General features: G+C 52.2%; 3 protein-coding genes across 8 annotated transcripts; 1 reads left to right on the top strand and 2 right to left on the bottom strand.

Annotated features, from left to right (window-relative positions):
* Positions 1 to 55: 55 nt before the first annotated feature.
* Positions 56 to 5,662, bottom strand: ajuba (ajuba LIM protein). The gene is made up of 9 exons (XM_061277568.1): positions 5,099 to 5,662; positions 3,647 to 5,022; positions 1,691 to 1,792; positions 1,538 to 1,605; positions 1,407 to 1,469; positions 1,209 to 1,339; positions 1,072 to 1,123; positions 594 to 662; positions 56 to 497 (listed from the first exon to the last, which is right to left on the bottom strand). Exons 2-9 carry the CDS (start codon positions 4,944 to 4,946, stop codon positions 354 to 356), a joined length of 1,929 nt encoding a protein of 642 aa, XP_061133552.1. The 5' UTR covers positions 4,947 to 5,022; positions 5,099 to 5,662; the 3' UTR covers positions 56 to 353.
* Positions 5,663 to 6,901: 1,239 nt separating this feature from the next.
* On the top strand, positions 6,902 to 10,142 carry mrpl52 (mitochondrial ribosomal protein L52). Of its 6 annotated transcripts, XR_009714383.1 has the most exons (8): positions 6,902 to 7,033; positions 7,316 to 7,385; positions 7,452 to 7,519; positions 7,604 to 7,668; positions 7,818 to 7,985; positions 8,471 to 8,567; positions 8,633 to 8,684; positions 9,028 to 10,142. XR_009714383.1 is itself a non-coding variant. In XM_061277852.1 (6 exons), the coding sequence occupies exons 1-5, from the start codon at positions 7,000 to 7,002 to the stop codon at positions 7,968 to 7,970; spliced, it is 390 nt and encodes a 129-aa protein (XP_061133836.1). In that variant the 5' UTR covers positions 6,902 to 6,999; the 3' UTR covers positions 7,971 to 7,985; positions 8,474 to 10,142. The 6 variants fall into 6 exon arrangements, 3 of the variants coding, with proteins under 3 accessions (XP_061133836.1, XP_061133817.1, XP_061133808.1); XR_009714382.1 differs by having other exon boundaries at positions 8,633 to 10,142; XR_009714381.1 differs by having other exon boundaries at positions 8,471 to 8,684.
* Positions 9,260 to 15,679, bottom strand: mmp14a (matrix metallopeptidase 14a (membrane-inserted)). Its single transcript, XM_061277572.1, has 10 exons — positions 15,426 to 15,679; positions 12,883 to 13,031; positions 12,689 to 12,811; positions 12,297 to 12,604; positions 12,066 to 12,227; positions 11,862 to 12,001; positions 11,644 to 11,782; positions 10,989 to 11,139; positions 10,808 to 10,923; positions 9,260 to 10,742 (listed from the first exon to the last, which is right to left on the bottom strand). Exons 1-10 carry the CDS (start codon positions 15,501 to 15,503, stop codon positions 10,423 to 10,425), a joined length of 1,686 nt encoding a protein of 561 aa, XP_061133556.1. The 5' UTR covers positions 15,504 to 15,679; the 3' UTR covers positions 9,260 to 10,422.
* Between the last annotated feature and the right edge of the window lie 1,194 nt (positions 15,680 to 16,873).

Genomic DNA, 16,873 nt, shown 5'->3' with positions numbered 1-16,873 from the left:
GCTCTCTCTCGGAGGAGCTTTTATATGAACTCTGAAATGTACAACCACAAAGCAGTCTTATTAACTCTAAGGTGTTATTACAGCATAGAAAAATGACAGTCCTCCAATTTGGTGCCCAAACAAAAGCTCTTCAAGTGCAAAACGTTTGCTAAGAAAATATGTACAGGTAAGCAGGATCCTTTTGTTCTTCTGCAGCAAATGAGCAGCAGTGGCCTTTGCCTTCCCTTTTTCATTGTGTCTGAGCAGAAAGGCAAACCAGCAACAGCAGAGCAGGCCAGGGGGAACGGCGTCCAGGAGTTGGCGGCGAGGCGACGCGGGAATGTCTTCCAATCAGCAGTTCCGCAACACATCCCTCAGTTGTGCGCGGCGGCGGCAGCAATGGCGGCGGCGGCGGCCGTGCCGCACACGCGGCCCATGTGACACGGGTGGCAGAGCAGATGAGAGTCCAGCGGGAAGCACTGCGAGCCGGACTTATCCGAGAGCTGCTTGCCGCACTCCTGATAAGGAACGCACACGCTCGCTCATGTCGCCTTGCGCAAACAAAAGGCGGGCCGGAGGGAGGGAGGGAGGGAGGGAGGTAGGGCATCACTCACCTCGCAGTGGTAACACTCAAAATGGTAGTCGTTGTTCATGGACACGACCCTGAGGATCTCCTCGCTGCCCTGCAAAACAATTTCAGGAGGAATCAAACGCCAAAGTGTGTGGGAGTTGGATTGATAAAAAAAAAAAAAAAAAAAGTCATTGGAGATTTTTCCCACTGGAAAGAAGCGAGGGAGGACAGGAGAGAGAACAAACAAAAGAAAGCAGCTCCCATTGGAAGGAAGGAAGGATGGAAGGAAGAAAGAAAGAAAGAAAGAAAGAAAGAAAGAAAGAAAGAAAGAAAGAAAGAAAGAAAGAAAGAAAGAAAGAAAGAAAGAAAGAAAGAAAGAAAGAAAGAAAGAAAGAAAGAAAGAAAGAAAGAAAGAAAGAAAGAAAGAAAGAAAGAAAGAAAGAAAGAAAGAAGGAAAGAAAGAAAGAAAGGAGAGAGAATGAAAAAACGAAAGCACCTTGCAATAGCATGGTGGGCCTCACCTCAGTGGGTAAGATGGGCTGCAAACAGGCGGCACACTTTGGGGCAAAGGTCCTGCAGGGGTGAGGGAAAAGACGGACCAGAAAGGTTTAGTACCCCGCCAAATGTTGCGCAACGGCGCGCCCGACGCTTCTTATACTTGTTGTAGTCGGCCACGCAGTAGACGTTGCTGTGCTGGTCCACGGTGAAGGGGACCCCGTCCAGCGCCTTGGTGCACACCACGCAGCGGAAGCAGCCGGGGTGGTAGGAGTTCCCCAGCGCCTGCAGGATCTGAGGCCGCAAGCGCAACTTTTAGAGGGAGCCTCTAAGCCTGATGAGAAGGCGCTGGGCACCTCACCTGCTCCAGAATGAGGTGGCCGCACACGCTGCACTTCTCGGCAGCGGCCTGGAATCCCGAAAACTGCAGAGTACAAGAAAAGCCATGAGGACTCGAGAGAGAGAAAAAGAAAAAAGGCAAAGCCCTCTCACCATATAATCTTCTTTGCAGTACACCGAGCCGTTGACGTTGTAGAAGTCCTTGTTTCTCAAGGCCCGTCCTGCCGAAACAAAGCAGTCTCAAATCCATTTTGCAGTTGCCGGATTTTCAATCGTCACTTTGCTTGGCTTGGCTTGTTTCCTCACCGCAGGACACGCAGGTGAAGCAGCGCGTGTGATAAAGGCTGTCCAGAGCCTGGCAGGCGTTGTCCACTCCGTACACGCCTTTACCGCACTTGATGCAAGTCCCTAGTGGAGGGAGGGAGGGGGAGGAAGGGAGGGAGAGACACACACACACACACACAGGATAGGAATCAGGACCTTTGAGGCCAGGGGCGGGATTTGCCTTTGCCGGCACCGGTGGGGGTTTCACACCGTTTGATTTGACACTGCTGACATAAAAGGGAAATTCCAACACTTCCCGTGAAGACAAAAAAAGAAAAAAGAAGACCCACGCAGCCAAGCGGCAAAACGGTGCCACTCCACCGGGATCGCAAAGCAGCGGCCCGCGAAATAGCTCAGTCCGCCCGCCCGCATTTACTACTCCATTTGCCTGCTTTTCAAATTGAAGGAAAAGCAGTTAGGCGGTCCGAGCGCTGCGGTGGCCCGCTCCGACCCATTCGCTGTGATCTATTCCGGGATCTGCCCGCATGTTTTTTTTTTTTTTTTCATGTGGCCGAGGGAGTGCCACGCAAACGAAACGAAGCATTCCTGCGCGCACCGCTCAATATTGCCAGCGTCTGGAAAAAGACAAACAGACTCTTGACATGAGAAAGGGGACCCGAGCCATTTTGTTGTCTTGCCTGTTCACCAGAACCAGCCCACGCTGGACCTACAAACATTTAGAAAGACTGTCACGTGGCGGCCCCGGGCTGTTGGGCCTCCGTAAACGCCACTTTGAAATCTTTACTCGGAAAATGTGTCAAGCCCACACACAATGGGCGAGATGTCACAAGGGAGCCCGCCGAATCGGATGTGAAACGGGGAGGTGGCCGTGCCGCCGCCCCATCACACCTTTGCCAGGGAGAGCCAGCCCTCCCTCCCAAGCTCCCTCCCTCCCTCACTGGTGCTTTTGCCGGCCAGATGCCGAAAGGCGAGGCTCATATTTCTTGCCAATTGGCGACGCGCTTTGCCGCTGCACGTCCCCTGAGGGAACGCATACCTGAGAAGAAAAACAGGCTGCAGCACACAGCGCCCCTGCCTGCGTCCGCACACACACACACAGCTCACTGTGCCCTGCAGTCACCGCAGGAAAACACGCCCTGCACAAAAAAACGGCGCCCGCATGCACACACACGCACACGCATCAAGCCACCGTAACACACACAAAGACAGTGTGAGCCTGGTGTGACTCACAGTCGTGGCCGACGTTTATAGCCCAAGCGTGCAATTTTCTCCCAGAGTGTTATTTTCAACAGTTGATGGCCAGCATGCATCAAGCCAAGCTTCGAGAAAGTTTCACGTCCATCAACGCAACAACACACGGTACGGCACGGGACGGGCCTGTCCCCGACTTGTCCGGATCCGCTTTGAAAACACGTCTGCGTGTCCCGGCAGGTTCGGAGAGCACCGCGGAATAAGAAAAATGAGGGCAACCCTTGCGCCGGGGACCGACCGGTCTCGTGGTCCCGGCTGTCACCGTGAGACGCTTACTGTTGTTGAGACAGCAGCTCCCGTGCGCGTTCTTCTGCTTTGTCTTGTTTTCTGTCCCTCCGCCTGCCTGCCTGCCTTCCTGACGGCCTGCCGACTTGCTCGCCCGCCTTACCGATCGATTCCAGGTAGGAACGTGCGAGGTACCGATAGCAGGTATCCGACTCGGGACGATAACGGCCTTACTCCCAGAGGGTGCCGAAACTTCAGGGCAACACCCCCCCCCAGAAACCACGAAGTAGTCCTGGACAGCAGGCGCCACTATTGTGCGGCGGCCGAAATCATCGTCTGCCTCAAAAAGGAAGCCCTTTCATGGACATTTTAGTATTGGGACTCAGTTTCAAAGAGTACTCAGGGTCTTCTGAAAAGAAGCCACATTTGACTCGAGTTCACGTTGGCATCTGATCACGTTTGGGATAATGTTGAGCAAGGTGAAACGTCAAGTTGTCTTACCAAAAAACTCCTGCCGGTTCTCAACGGCGTCTCGTCCAGCGGCGGGCCCCAGATCCTCCTGAGCCTTGGTGGCCGCCGCAGACTGTTCTTTCAACATCAAGCCCTCCAAAAGACCCCCGGCGCCTTCCAGAGCTGCGTCTCTCAGAAGAAGCCGGGTCAGCTCTTCTTGGTAGCGCGTGCCGGGCAGGTCGGAGTGGCGGCTCTTCCCGCCGCCTAGCGCCGCATCCCCTTCTTTGCCTCTGGCCCCCGCCGGCCGCTGCTCGTCCCACCACTCGGGGCCCGCCCGGTAACACGCCGCGGCCGGACTTCCCACCGCCGGCGGGTAGGAGTGTCGGCCGTCGTAGACGCCCTGACGCATGCCGCTGTCCAGGTATTGAGTCCAGGCCTCCACGGGGGTCCTTGCGTAGACGGGCCCCGTCTGCGACGAGGGAGACTGCTGCAGCTGCTGCTGCTGCGCCGGGATGGAGTAGCGGGAGTCGTAGCCCAGGCTGATCCCGCTGGTTCGGTTGCTGCTGCAGCGGCTGCCCATGGGGCTGCCGCCGCCGCCGCCCCCTCCGCCGCCTCCGCTGGCCGTGCTGGAGGCGAAGCTGGACCGGGGGCTGACCAGCACCGACTCCTGGAGGCTGAAGGACGAGCACGGACTCAGGGCGGGTCCCGGGGAGTAGAAGAAAGCGTCGGCCGGGCGCTGCGATGAGTGGGACAGGGACGCCGGTCTCGGGCTGTCCCACACCTCGCTGCCTGTGCTCAGGCGTTTGTAGAACAACGCCTCCTGGAGGGAAAGCCGCTTGTGCCGCTCCAGTTCCGGAAGGTAGCCCGTCTCGCCCGTCGTGCCTCTGGGAGCTGACCCGTAACCCGCGGCGGCGCCGGCGGCGGGGTACGGAGGAGGCGGCGGTTCAGATAGGAGCTGCTGCCTTCGGACCAGTTGCTGGAGCTCCAGGGAGTAGCGGCGCTGGTTCAGCGACACCTTGTGACCCCTCGGTGCGTCGCACTCGGGGCCCGGGCCGGACTCTCGCCTCAGGTGGGAATCCAGGCCTTCTCCCAGATAACACGAAGCCCTTTGCTGGGGGGAGCGACGCCTGAGCGGAGCCAAGGTGGAAGGGTGAGGCGCTTGTTCTCCATCCGCCTGCGCGGTCGACGGCTGGGGAGAGGGCGACAGACCGCCGGCGCCGCCGGCGCCGCCGCCGTTGCCGCTGTTGGCGTTCGCCGCCGGCTCGTGTTTTTTCTTGGAGCTGTTGAACCTAACGCTACCCGAGTCTGTGAGCTTCAGCTTCTCCAGCAACTTGCTTATCGGCCGATCCATGGCGACTTTTCCCGAATGGCTACACTTCTTGAATGCTCAAACGGTGCTCAGAAATGACTACTCTTCAATTGGTTTACTGCAAGAAATAAATAGCTAAATAAATAAGAGCAAAGGAGGCGCAGAGGAGACTCAAGACATGACTTGATCCTTACTTTGCCATCATGTGGACGGACACCCCACAGGCGCAGGTCGCTCGGCTCAATTGGACTAGTCTGAAGAAGCGCACATCCAGGACACTTCGAGTGGTGGTGGTGGGTGGACGCAGGGAGGGAGGGAAGGAGGGCCTTCTTTGTGGACCCTCGCGTGGCTCCACATCTGCATCGTCCCCAAGTCTTGCACAAATCTACTTTTGTCTCAATGGGCTGCTGGCAAAAGGTACTTTCTTTCATTGGCTTGCAAAACAATGATAGTCAAGTTCCGCCCGTGCACGACTCAGCCGACTCCTGCCATTCATCCCAGGGATAAAACCAAAACAAAAAACCGCACTAGTAGTCCACAGAAAACGGACGCATCGCTCCAACGCGTCCGGTAGCGGAGAAATTCGGAAAGACAAGGAGAGCTCTGTTCTACCGACTCGTTTCCGTCTCAAAAGACCTAGTCGGTATAAATAAAATCCCTCCCAGAGTGCATTGCACGGTCGACAACTTTCTTTCTTTTTCTTTCTTCCCCTAAATAATGACTTACCTCCCCCTCTCTTTTTAAAAAAAAAGAAAAGTAATGTTGGCTATGACTTAGTAACCTTGTTCCGGCTAGGGATTTTCAAAGCTAAAGCTCCTTCATTTCACTTCTTTTGAATTCAACCAGACCATGGCGCTATACGTTTTATTTTGAAGGCAAGTCGGTGAGGCGTTCGTTCCGTCCCTGTCTAGCTTGATTTTTCACTCGTTTCCTTTATCAGTCAACGGTGGCGACTTGTTACATGCCCCCTTCTTCGCACCCCCCCCCCCCCGATCCCTCCGGTAACCGGAACACCTCATACGATTTCATGCGAATTCTAGATTTGTAGCGTTGTATCACATCCCGCTTTCCGACTTCATTTCACGCGGAGTAGAGCTTAAAAGAACCGAGTCCGCGCTTTCTTTGGACGGCACTATTTGATTGTACCAGCAGCCTGTGGAATGTGCGGAGGCACACGGTCGGAGTGAGGCGGTCTCCGGAGAGAGACGGAGCCCTTCACCCCGGAGTCCCCCCCGCCGCCGTCGGCCTTCCCGAGCACTCTCGCTCCGAGCGTTCGCCTCGCCTGGGCTTGCGAGTGGCAACTTGTCTGAAAAGCTAACAGAGGAATTCTTCTGGGCTTAAGTGTCGCAGTCGTTCCAAACAACACCATGCGCAGGTTTTCAATACTTTGCAACCTAGTTATTGACGTTGGTTAGCCCTTCCAAAAATACAATTTGACCTCCACTTTTGCTCATTCAATATATTTCCGACGGTGCTTTATTTTTCTTTTGTCATTTATAATATTAAAACAAAAGCGTTTCTCCTGGCTCCACTGTTTCGAAATGCCCTCACCACCACCACCAACATTAATACAATGCAAAAACTCAAGCAACACAATAACAGCCACAATTAAAAGCAAATTAAATGACATAAGGCCTACGCTCTGAGGATTCATAGATGTGAACTCGTGGCAAAATATGTAACAGCATTGTTCTAAAATGCTTATTCCGACATTGCATTTGTGGAATAAGAAGCACGAATCCATCTATCTTCAGCAAATTTAGGGCAAAAGTGCGTGGTTGAATGTGCATTTCTTTAATCGGTGAAGTCATGAGGAGTGATTGAAAATAAAATAATAATACTCCACCCAAATGCATTCATGTTGGATTTGATTCTGGAAATTTAAAGTCGCCCATTTCTGACGCTGGATGGTTTAAATTGAGAAAGATTGAAGTTTGGACGGACAAAAGACGCTTTGAATACACTCATCAAATGTTTACATTGAAGCTCAGGCGGAGAAAACCGAGCGAGAGTTTATAGCGTCATCTTGCGGCCGTTTGTTCTCATTGCCCCGTCCCTTGTGTCCAAGCGGTCATTTGTTGCAACTGCAGGCAAGATGGCGTCTCCCGTAAGGATGCTGTGTTTCTCCGGTGAGACACGGATTTTTTTTAAACTACCGTTGAAATACTTTGTTTTTCCAGTCACGTTTCGTTTTAACATAACAATAATGACTCTCCCTCGCCGGCAAACACGACGCGTCCAGCAGCTAATGCTAACTGTGTCCGGAAGCTAACGCTAACTGCGTCCGGCAGCTAACGCTAACCGTGTCCAGCAGCTAATGCTAACCCTGTCCAGCAGCTAATGCTAACTGCCCAGCGTAAGTTCGCCGAACTTGTATGATATGTTCGTACTTTTTGTGAGTGTGTGTGCAGCGTTCAGACACTCCTGCCGGTGGTTCAGCACGACGCCGGGAGCTCAAGGGGGAGGAAAGTGGAGGAAAGAGTAAGCTGAGACTCAAATGGTGTCCCATTGAGCTTGTGACAATACGCGATGATATTTGTTGTTTAGACACGGACTTGCACGCAGTGGCAGCGAATATGGACCTCTAACAGATCTACCCGATTGGTCTTTTGCAGGTAGTCACCGTAATGCCGTGGGTCTCAATCAGGCCCAGTATAAAGTCCACTGGGGGTTTTAATTGTCATTGCGTTGGTTTGCAGATGGCAGGGCAGCACCGCCCATGAAGGGCATGTTGAGGAGAAGGGGAGAGAGGGAAGAAATGGCAGTAAGCATTATTATCATTGAATTATTTTCATTATTTTTATTAATTATTATAATTATATTTATTATTAATTATTAGTTCTTATTATAAATATAATTATATATATATATTTTTTTCAATTATTGACTTCATTAAACGTCTCTCTTTCACAGAGGCGCATCGTGATGCTCAGTTCCGAGATGGATCGAGGGATCGAGTCGTGGCTGGAAAGGGAAGAAGAAGCGGAAAGAATTGAGGAGCGCCGAAAGTCTCTGCTGCTGAAGCCTAAAGGGAAGCTTCTAAAGAAGAAGGATGCTCACAGTTAGGAAGAGCCTATCGTGGTAAATAACAGCCCCAATGTTACTGTCAAAAGTCAAGTCGACCCAGTTTGGGCTAATTTTTGCGTCATCCACTGGAGGGCAGTATTTCTTCAGTGAAGATCGATCGGAAGGCTCAAGCGCCATTTTGTTTTCTTTCTGTGCAAAGGGAGGTAGGTGGGTTTCAGCCACCGTGCAAAATATCTCCTGGGGGCCATGTACAATCCACTCCATCATCGAATACGACCATGCAAACATTTGACCTTTTTGGTCATCATCAGTTGTTGAACTCCCATTTTACATCGAGATATAGAACTCGTACGCTTGTAAAATGATGCCATAAAAAGCTAATTTGTTAAAGCTAAAAAATAAAATCGTTAGAAAACACTGTAATGTGTAGTCGTTGGAATTTCTTGACTCATTTTTTGCTTGACAATAAATGAACCAAATATTTGAGGAGTTAAATGCGTATGGATGAATAAATAAGAATTTCTGCAATTATGTTCAAGGAGTTAAATGAATGCAGACACTCGTTTGATGGACCGACAACTTTTGGCTCTACCCGAGCCCCGCGGCATCGTCAAAGCAGTCCATAGTCAATCAATCGTGAGTTGTCGTGGCATTCTGAACACCTCACATTGCACCAGATGCCAGAGTGCTGATTTTTGCAGTCAGCTCAGCAGTGTGGAATGGGATGCAATGGGAATTGTTTTCTCCAAAGAGGTAAGCCCGCCACCAATGCTGCTGCTGCTGCTTGTGCTGAGCTGTCGAGTAGAGTGGGAAGCCCACTAGCCCCCCCCCCCTCCCTCTCTTTATTCTCCCCCGCCTTGTTTTGCTTTTGAGGAAATGAGAAGCAGATGTTTGGCTTTTGTGTTTGCTCGAAGGCCGATGAGCGAGCGGACAACACAGGAAGCACGTGACAGTGTGTGTTCATATTAAAGTGGAAGTATTCACAGCGCTCAACTTTGACCTCATTGTGTCGGCTGAAACAAATTCATTTTGGAATACTTTCCAGATACAATGTGGGTCAGAGCGCTTAGGAGGCCGTCTTTTTTTTTTTTACCAGATGTTTTCCAGAGTGGGAAAACCGAGCTCAGGGGTGCCAGCCACTATGTAGGTCACCGAACCAAAAAAAAAGAAGAATCCAGGTTGAATTGCAAGTAGGCGCTTCCCACCAAGGCACGCAGACGCCAGACTGAGAAACAGTGTGTCAGCACAAAATAAAAACACGAAATGTCCGACTCATCAGTATTCTCCTCAGCGGGGAGAGCAGATGCCAAAGAATAAAAAGGCACATGGACAAGCTCGTTGGCTTTTATTGATACACTCATTATAAATATCAGTATGGTCATTCCGAATCACTTTTGATTTTGCTTTGAAGAAACTCAGCCCCATGTGTTCATCAATAGCATGGATGATCACCAGCTAATGTCTGGGGAAAAGGTTTGCACTAACAATCAGCAAAGCCAGATTGTTGCTTACTTGCTCCATCATTGTCACGCTGCGCCTCTGTCCAGCAGGACTCGTAATTGACAATGAACACACGCAAACCAAATAGCCAACGATGACAACGTACGTACGTACTTGGAAGAAAAATAATAACACCAATGCAGCGAGCCATCATTTACAAGGAAGAAGAAAAATTAGAAATGCCTTAATACTGATTGCACCGTATTGTTGTCTGCTGATCCCCGTCCCGTCTCTGTGCAGAGACGGAGAGAACCAAATTGTCGGACCGACCCGACTCGTCCCACCTTAACTTGTGCGGAAAGAGAAAAACAACAACAACGCAAAATGTGGAAAAGATGCATCCCTGCGGTTATCTGCAATGTCTTTGGCAACTGTGGCGTGGATTTGGATGGCTTGCAATCAAACTGCAGTTGGGCCAAACTCGTCCACTAAGCAAACACTACTCCCAAACAAGTCAGGATCAAGTGAAAAGGCACCTTTGGAGGCGGACCTAATTGGACTTTGCGGATAGCTGCCTTGGCTTCCGAGCCGCCGGGTGATCCACGCATTTGTTTGTTAGCGAGCTACCGATTAAACCCGAACGAAGCTCGGCGGCCGCTTCCCTCTCGCAGCGACGTCTGTTTCAAACCTGCCACGTGTCGAGTCGAAACAACTTGACTTATTGTGCATTCATCAACTCCAAATCCCAAACTTTTTGGGAGTAGTGTATCTCAGGGCGTTCAAAAAAAAAAAAAAAAAAAAGGAATATGAGCAAGAGATCTAGGAAGTCATTGTTTGTTGTTTGTTTTTCTGTTCTTAATGTAAATAGATAGCATAGAAATACAGCGGGTTTTGGTTTCTACGTGGAACCCCCCCAAATGTTTGGACCGAGCGTCCATCCGTCTGTCTCTCGTCAGTGCTTGCGCCGTTCCGTCTCTCGGTTTCCACCTCCAACTGGCCCTTGCTCGCTCCTGTTCGGGTCGCTCTGCGGTAGTCCGTGGGTAGCCGCTGCCTAGACCTTGTCCAGAAGTGACCTCTGGCAGTAGAGGAGGCGGCGGGGCGTGCCGTATTTCCTGAAGAACAACAGCGCCCCCAGGGTGACCACCACCAGGACCAAGAGGAGGAGCGGGATCACCACGGCCGCCGGCCCGACGCCGCCCCCGGCCTCGTCCACCTCCAGGATGATCACTTCCTCTTTGCGACCCTTCTTGGGCTCCTCCCCCTCGCAGCCCATCCAGTGGCTCAGCGCAGACTTGGGGTAGCCCGACTCCACTTTCATGTACTGGTTGTTGAACTTCCAATACTTGTTGGCTTTGTAGAAGTAGGTGTACGCTGCGGGAAAGGCGACTCGGTCACTCGTTTGACAGGCGCTCGCCTTTGACTTTGAGGCTACTCACAGCCGTCCTCGCTCATGATGGCCGCCTTGATGTTGTCCGGGGCGCCGCTCCACGTGCTGATGGGCTTGGGGTAGCCGCTGTCCACTGTGCGAGTCCTCTCGTCGAAGCGGTAGTACCTGCCGACGGCCTCCGTGTCAATGAGCATCGGACGACTGAAAAAAAAAGGGATGTGCAAACTCACTTTGTGCCCCTGAAGAAGTAGGTCTGGCCCGTGGGGGTGTAGAAGAGCGCCGCGTCCATTCTATCTTGCGGCAGACCGCTCCCCATGTCTCGGAGGCTCTTGGGAGAGTCCTTATCCATTGTGGACTCGCTGAAGACCCAGTACTTGTCACCTGTTGAGTCAAGATACCACTGGGTCATATCAGGCGCAGGAAGGACATGGTGACGTCTGGCTCAAGCGCCATACGGAAAGGTACTCTAGCGAGCCACATGGCCTGACGGTGAAGTCGACCAGGGAAAATTGGACAGGTGCAATTGGCCGTCCGTCTTCCAAAGGCCAAACCTCCGGCGGTAAAGAACGGAACATTTTCGAACATCCTGAGCCGAAAATCAAATTCGGTCCATTGTGCAACTTTAGCGGCCGCAGGGCTCACCAACAGGTCAGGGTCCTCTATCCAGCCTGTTTTAGGAGGCGCCCCACTACAACACACCTGATTCCTCAGCAAGCTCCAGAAAGGCATCCTGATGATTTGAATCAGGTGTGTTGCTGGATAGGGGCCCTCCCTCCAGGACCAGACTTGGTGACCCCATTACGGGTAGGCAACCTGGGTCCTGGAGACAGAACTCGGCCTGCTAGCCCAGCCGTAGGTCGGAAATCCACGGCCCGCAGAGCTTACCCTTGAAGAAGACAAATTTGCCATCGTTCCGCTCGTACGCGGCGTTGATGTTGGAAGGCAGGCCCTTCCAGAAGTGAGCGATGGCCATCGGGTAGCCCGGAAGCACCTTGTTGTTGCGCACGCGCCAAAACCACTGGTCCTGGAAAGTTCCCCAACAGCCGTGAAACCCACAGTAAGGTTTTCCACACACATGCGCAGGGAGCGGCGACGGATAATACCTTGAAGACAAACTTTTCGCCTCTGAGAATGGCGATGGTGTCAAAGTGTCCCTCGCAGATGTCCGGACCGTGTTCTGGTCTCTTGGGGTTGGACGACTTTGTGGGTCTGGGCGGCGGAGGAGGACCGCCTGTCTCGGTCCCTGCGGGAGAATGGTTCATCATGGGTTGTATTCCGGTGACACCGCCGCCATCGCCGTCACGTACCATAAATGGCTTGGATGCCTCTGTGGTCGTCATCCGGAAGCTGGAAGTTGTCAGTGTCCATCCACTGATAGAAGGGCGCCATGATGGCAGAGGGGCTGTTGGAGTGCTCCAGACCCAGAGCGTGACCTAGCTCATGGACGGCCACCAGGAAAACGTCGTTCCCTTTGCGGAGACAAACGACTGATAATTTCTAGCGAGAGAAGTCCCAGAGGACGTTAGCCTTTAGCTTACCGCCCTGGTCCACGTTCCCCGTCGTCCAGGGCTCGGCGAGGTCAAAATGCGTGTCCCCGCCCATCCCCTGACCGGGGAAGTAGGCGTGAGCCAGGAAGCCGCCTTCGCCATCAAAGGGGGTGCTGTCGCCGTGGAAGCCCTCCGAGAAGGAGAGCATGATGTCGGCGTATTTGTCCACCTTGCCCCGGATGTGGCTGTACGGAATCTCCCTGAAAGTGAGCGGGATGGCGTCCTCCCACACTTTGAAGGCCTTCCGGATGGCCTCGTGGGTGGCGCGCTCGCCCACTTTTGGCGTGTAATTCTCGATACTGCGAGCAGAGAGACAAATTCGGACCTGGTCAGAGCGGATGCGGACCACCGAGAAGCGCGGCGGCGGCGGCTTCAGTCCTGACCTGAAAGTCACCTCCGACTTGTCCCACTTCAATCCTTGCACCGCGTAGCGCTTTCTCCTCAGGTTACTTTTGAGCTCCGCCCCAAATTTATCCGGAACTCCGCATCGTGGACGGCTCATCGCCCTGGCGACGGTCAAAGCAAAAAGTGGTAGGATTTGCACGGACGTTGTCACGGGGGCCTTCTCAAGACTCACGTTAAGGTGTTGGTGTCGATGGAGCCGGTGACGGTCAAGCCGTAGAACCTCTGCATGGCCGCGACGGCCGTCTCCACCGAGCGGGGCGAGCGCAGGGCCTGCGCTCGGACGTCGCCGGGGGGCAGGTAGCCGTATTGCTGAAGCCAGGCCTTTCCGGTCAGAAGAAGAAAGATTGTCAAAAGCCCATCGGTCCGGTTCCCAGCGTATCGCGCATCTGCTGGACCGCGCAGACGGCCGAGGTGCCGAACATGTGCGAGGCGGGCGTGAGTCGGCGCCGAATCCAAACTGAGGAAGAAATGAGTCACCGCGCGTGACCTTGGAGTCTGTCTGGACTTTGGCAACTCACAGATGTTGCACAAGTCACAGAGTCCGTCCGTCCGTTCGTCCGTCCGTCCGCTCTTAGTGGGTCAAAGGATTCCACTGGTTATTTGGACTGATGAGAGCCACGGGCATTTTTCCAAAGAGAATTGGCCTCAAATCGTCTGCAACAGCATCAGATTTGGAAGGGAGCAAATGTGGTGGACCACCTGTTGCTGTTGCGGCACATGTCGCTTATGTCCACACACGGTGACAACTCCCCTTCCTCTCCTCCTCCTCCAACTCCTCCTCATCTTCTTCATCAACTTCTCCCCATAGTTCCCTGGATCGGCGCTCAAAAGATCTGTCATTGCTCATCGGGGCCTGAAGGACCTTTTCCTCATCTCAATGGTGCGATGGGTTCTTTGAAAAAGTAAGGCTTCCGCCGCCATTAGGAGAAATGGGTCAAAAACAAACAGAGTGATGCCGAAGCACTAGCTTTGTCTAAATCGGGCTTCTCAATTCACTAAGATCTCACGAGTCGCTTTTATGAATAGGTCGGTTCTTGGAGTGGGGCGGCACGGTGTAGCAACGGTAAGCACGCCTGCCTCACAGTCTAGAGGCGCCGGGTTCGATGGCGCTGTGGAGTTTGCATGACTCTCCGGGTGCTCCGCAAATGGCGAGCCTGGTGAGGAGGAGGAGAAGCGCTTGGGAAGGTGAACGAATGGTTTCTGGTGGCCAGGGGGTCCCACTCTATGTGTCTCTTGGTGTTCCATCCAAATTTTGCAAGTCCATGTTGCAATAGAGGACAGGAAGTGGTGCTGTGGATGACATTTGAGTGCTTCCTGACCTGACTGCTACCACTGTTTCCTTCTTTGAAGGAGCAGGCGCCATCAAAGCTTCTATTTATGGAGGCTTGAACATGGCCGCCGCCGCCGCTGCTGCTTTAGGTAAACACACACACACACGCCTACCTGAGAGTGTGCAGTGTGTCTGCAGACACTAAAACATGTGGTGGGAGAGAATCTTTTGGGGACCTGCTACCGCTATTTGATTTGAATCCGAGGTTTCGGACTGTGAGGCAATAACGCTGAAGTTCAATTTGAGAACGAGTCAGTTGTTCCTCTGTCTGTGCCAGGGGGGGGGGGGGGAAATAAATAAGAATCCACTCAAGTGTCTCCGGAATTTTTACTCCAATGTCTTTGCTTGGTCTTTGCTAGTTAAGAGCAGGGCTGGCGTATCTGGCAAAACTAGAATCAGGTCTGGTTTGTCGGGAGTTGCGGTTGTCACCTTGATAGTTTGTTCAGGCCAGGATCTGTTTTTGATGCTAGCGTGGAGTCGAGATGAAGCCAGATGATCTGCTTCCCACTTTTATCAGACGGAACCAAGAACAAATACTCTTATTGTACTTCAATAGATCTGACTCTGCTTCTTCTCTCCGTCTTCCTTGGTCAAAATGGTGACGGCGGACCGACGGGCGAGTATTAGCGACTGTGGGCCACTTTGTCGTGATATTTATTTCCGTTGTCTGACCATTCTTGGACGGAGGGACGAACGGTATATTTTGAAATGGAGCCATTCAGCTCAAAAGGATGCAAAACGATTGAGGTCGTTCCGATGGATTTTGCTCGCGGCCCTCGTCCAAGCCCAAAAACTGACTTCCGATTTGGAAGCGTGTCTCATCGTTTCTCGGAATGTTGCGGTTTGGCCATGTGACCTCGCGCCCGGCCTGACATCAAGTGATGCAACGCATCTCAGTGCCATTGACGGCTTTGTCTGTGTTTTTAGCGGTCAGTCATGCATCCTGCACGGCCGAGTCAGAATATGATTCACTTCCCTTCCACATCGTCCACATCGAGACGACAATTGCTAGCTAGTTTTGGTGGTGAACCTCGCAGGGCAGGGCGTTGCTGTGTTTGCATCAACGTGGAGAAAAGACGCTGAGCTAAGACTATTTGAAAGATGAGCGATCAGATTGTCTTGGCATCCCAAATTGTCTTGGTCAGAGTTGGACAGCCAAGCGAATCTGATTTCAGATAACTTTCCGTCAACTCGGCCGATCTGTATTCTGACTTCTTTGCTGTCTTTCTTAACAATGCAGAAGGAAAATGACAGAAGCAGAAAATATCACTTGATGGCACAAGGCATTCATCTGTTTTCCGTATGGAAAATCCCCGCCAGCCATACTGGCAGGCTCCATTTCTCCAACCGGTGGAAAAGTGAGGAGAAAAGCGTCCGTCACTTACCTCTGCTCTCAACACATCTGCCGTGACGGAAAAGCAGCGGATGGCGCAGGCCAAGGCGACCACCAAGAGCGGCAACATTTTCTTCTCCGACTGGCGCAAATCCCCAGGTCTTCCCGATGAGCCAAGTAAAACCAAGCCGCGCGAGTCTTGAAGCCGGACCGGACCGAGTCAAATGCGAACTGAGAGTGAAAGACAAAGGAGTGAAATCATCCCATCTGTTGTGTGTCAACTTCTCCCCCCCCCACCACCCACTTTCTTACAGAGTGTGTGGACGTGGTCAGAGCGGAGTGATGGAGGAGCCTTTGGGTCCTCCTCCAGATGTGCCTGTGGTGTTTTCTTTTTTTGAGAACTCCACCGCCCCGCCCCCTCCCCTACCCTCCTACCCGCCTGCCGTGTGCCGAGCATAGCATACGCACATAGAAAGCGCCTTGGCACCAAGTTGTGTGTCGACGCCATCTTGGGTGTGGCAAAGTTTCACCATGTGCTTGCTCGCTTTAAATTTGCCACTTGTATTCTTGCACTCTTGTACGCTGCTGTGACAAGTACATTTCCCCGCTGTGGGATGAATAAAGTTCCATCATCATCATCATCATCTTGGGCCTTGGCCTTCTCTCAGGAGCATAACTACTCGCTCTTCTTGTGACCAAAACCTTCTCAAACCAAACCTTGGGACGAGAAGGGGCTCTGGGGACTAGAACGAACATGCTCTTGGGGCAGTAATCTCTCAAAAGTAGAACATTCCCTGAATCTGGGATCATCTCGGAGCCAGAACCCTCTCTTGGACCAGACCTTTCTCTCGAACTAGAACATTCTCGAAACCAGAACCCTCTCTTGGACCAGACCTTTCTCTCGAACTAGAACTTTCTCTCTCGGGGCGAGGCCCGTTTCTTTGGACGAGAACCTTCCACTTGCAAATGGTGCATGCTCCTGGGATTAGAATCTGCTTCTCCTGGGGCTAGAAAATTATTTTGTGACCACACCTTCTCTGTGGACTAGTATTGGAGGCAAGTACCTGCTGTTCATTTCTGATCCAGTGTGACCAGCAGCACGCAGTCCCAGTCCTGGCAATCCTGTCAGGGAGGACATATCTGTGTGGCATGCGGATCTGTTCTAGGTCATGGAAGTCATCCTTGTTTGGGTTAACTGCATTTGCGTGGCATGCGGATCTGTTGGAGGTCATGGCAGTCATCCTTGTTTGGGTTAACTGCATTTTAATTGCACTTATATGTGCATAGAACGCATTGATGGTGTGCCATGTTATAAATGTAAACTGCAAATTGTGACCTCCAAAGCCAATTGAGTATGTTTGTGTCTCGATGAATGTGAGGCCACTTGGGTTGGAAAAAAAAACCCTGGTTCCATTTTTAACATCGAGTCCTGACATTGAGCGCTTTTTGCCCGAATGAGCAACCGCAGACACGATTTGGATGGAATTTCTGACCGAGCTC

The sequence above is a fragment of the Syngnathus typhle genome, linkage group LG1, assembly GCF_033458585.1.
Source record: "Syngnathus typhle isolate RoL2023-S1 ecotype Sweden linkage group LG1, RoL_Styp_1.0, whole genome shotgun sequence".
NCBI classification, from domain to species: Eukaryota; Metazoa; Chordata; class Actinopteri; order Syngnathiformes; family Syngnathidae; genus Syngnathus; species Syngnathus typhle.
Note: the sequence above shows the minus strand (reverse complement) of the source record. Positions and strands in the feature narration are given on the sequence as shown.

Coding starts and splice junctions, on each gene's coding strand:
- ajuba (XM_061277568.1), bottom strand. CDS start 4,946: ATGGATCGGCCGATAAGCAAGTTGCTGGAGAAGCTGAAGCTCACAGAC. Junction 1,793..3,646: donor GAACCGGCAGGAGTTTTTTG/GTAAGACAACTT, acceptor TCCCTCCACTAG/GGACTTGCATCAAGTGCGGT. Junction 663..1,071: donor AGCCCATCTTACCCACTGAG/GTGAGGCCCACC, acceptor ATTGTTTTGCAG/GGCAGCGAGGAGATCCTCAG.
- mmp14a (XM_061277572.1), bottom strand. CDS start 15,503: ATGTTGCCGCTCTTGGTGGTCGCCTTGGCCTGCGCCATCCGCTGCTTT. Junction 11,783..11,861: donor GCGAAAAGTTTGTCTTCAAG/GTATTATCCGTC, acceptor GGAACTTTCCAG/GACCAGTGGTTTTGGCGCGT. Junction 10,743..10,807: donor CATCATGAGCGAGGACGGCT/GTGAGTAGCCTC, acceptor CCTTTCCCGCAG/CGTACACCTACTTCTACAAA.
- mrpl52 (XM_061277852.1), top strand. CDS start 7,000: ATGGCGTCTCCCGTAAGGATGCTGTGTTTCTCCG. Junction 7,034..7,315: donor AAGGATGCTGTGTTTCTCCG/GTGAGACACGGA, acceptor GTGTGTGTGCAG/CGTTCAGACACTCCTGCCGG. Junction 7,520..7,603: donor ACCCGATTGGTCTTTTGCAG/GTAGTCACCGTA, acceptor GTTGGTTTGCAG/ATGGCAGGGCAGCACCGCCC.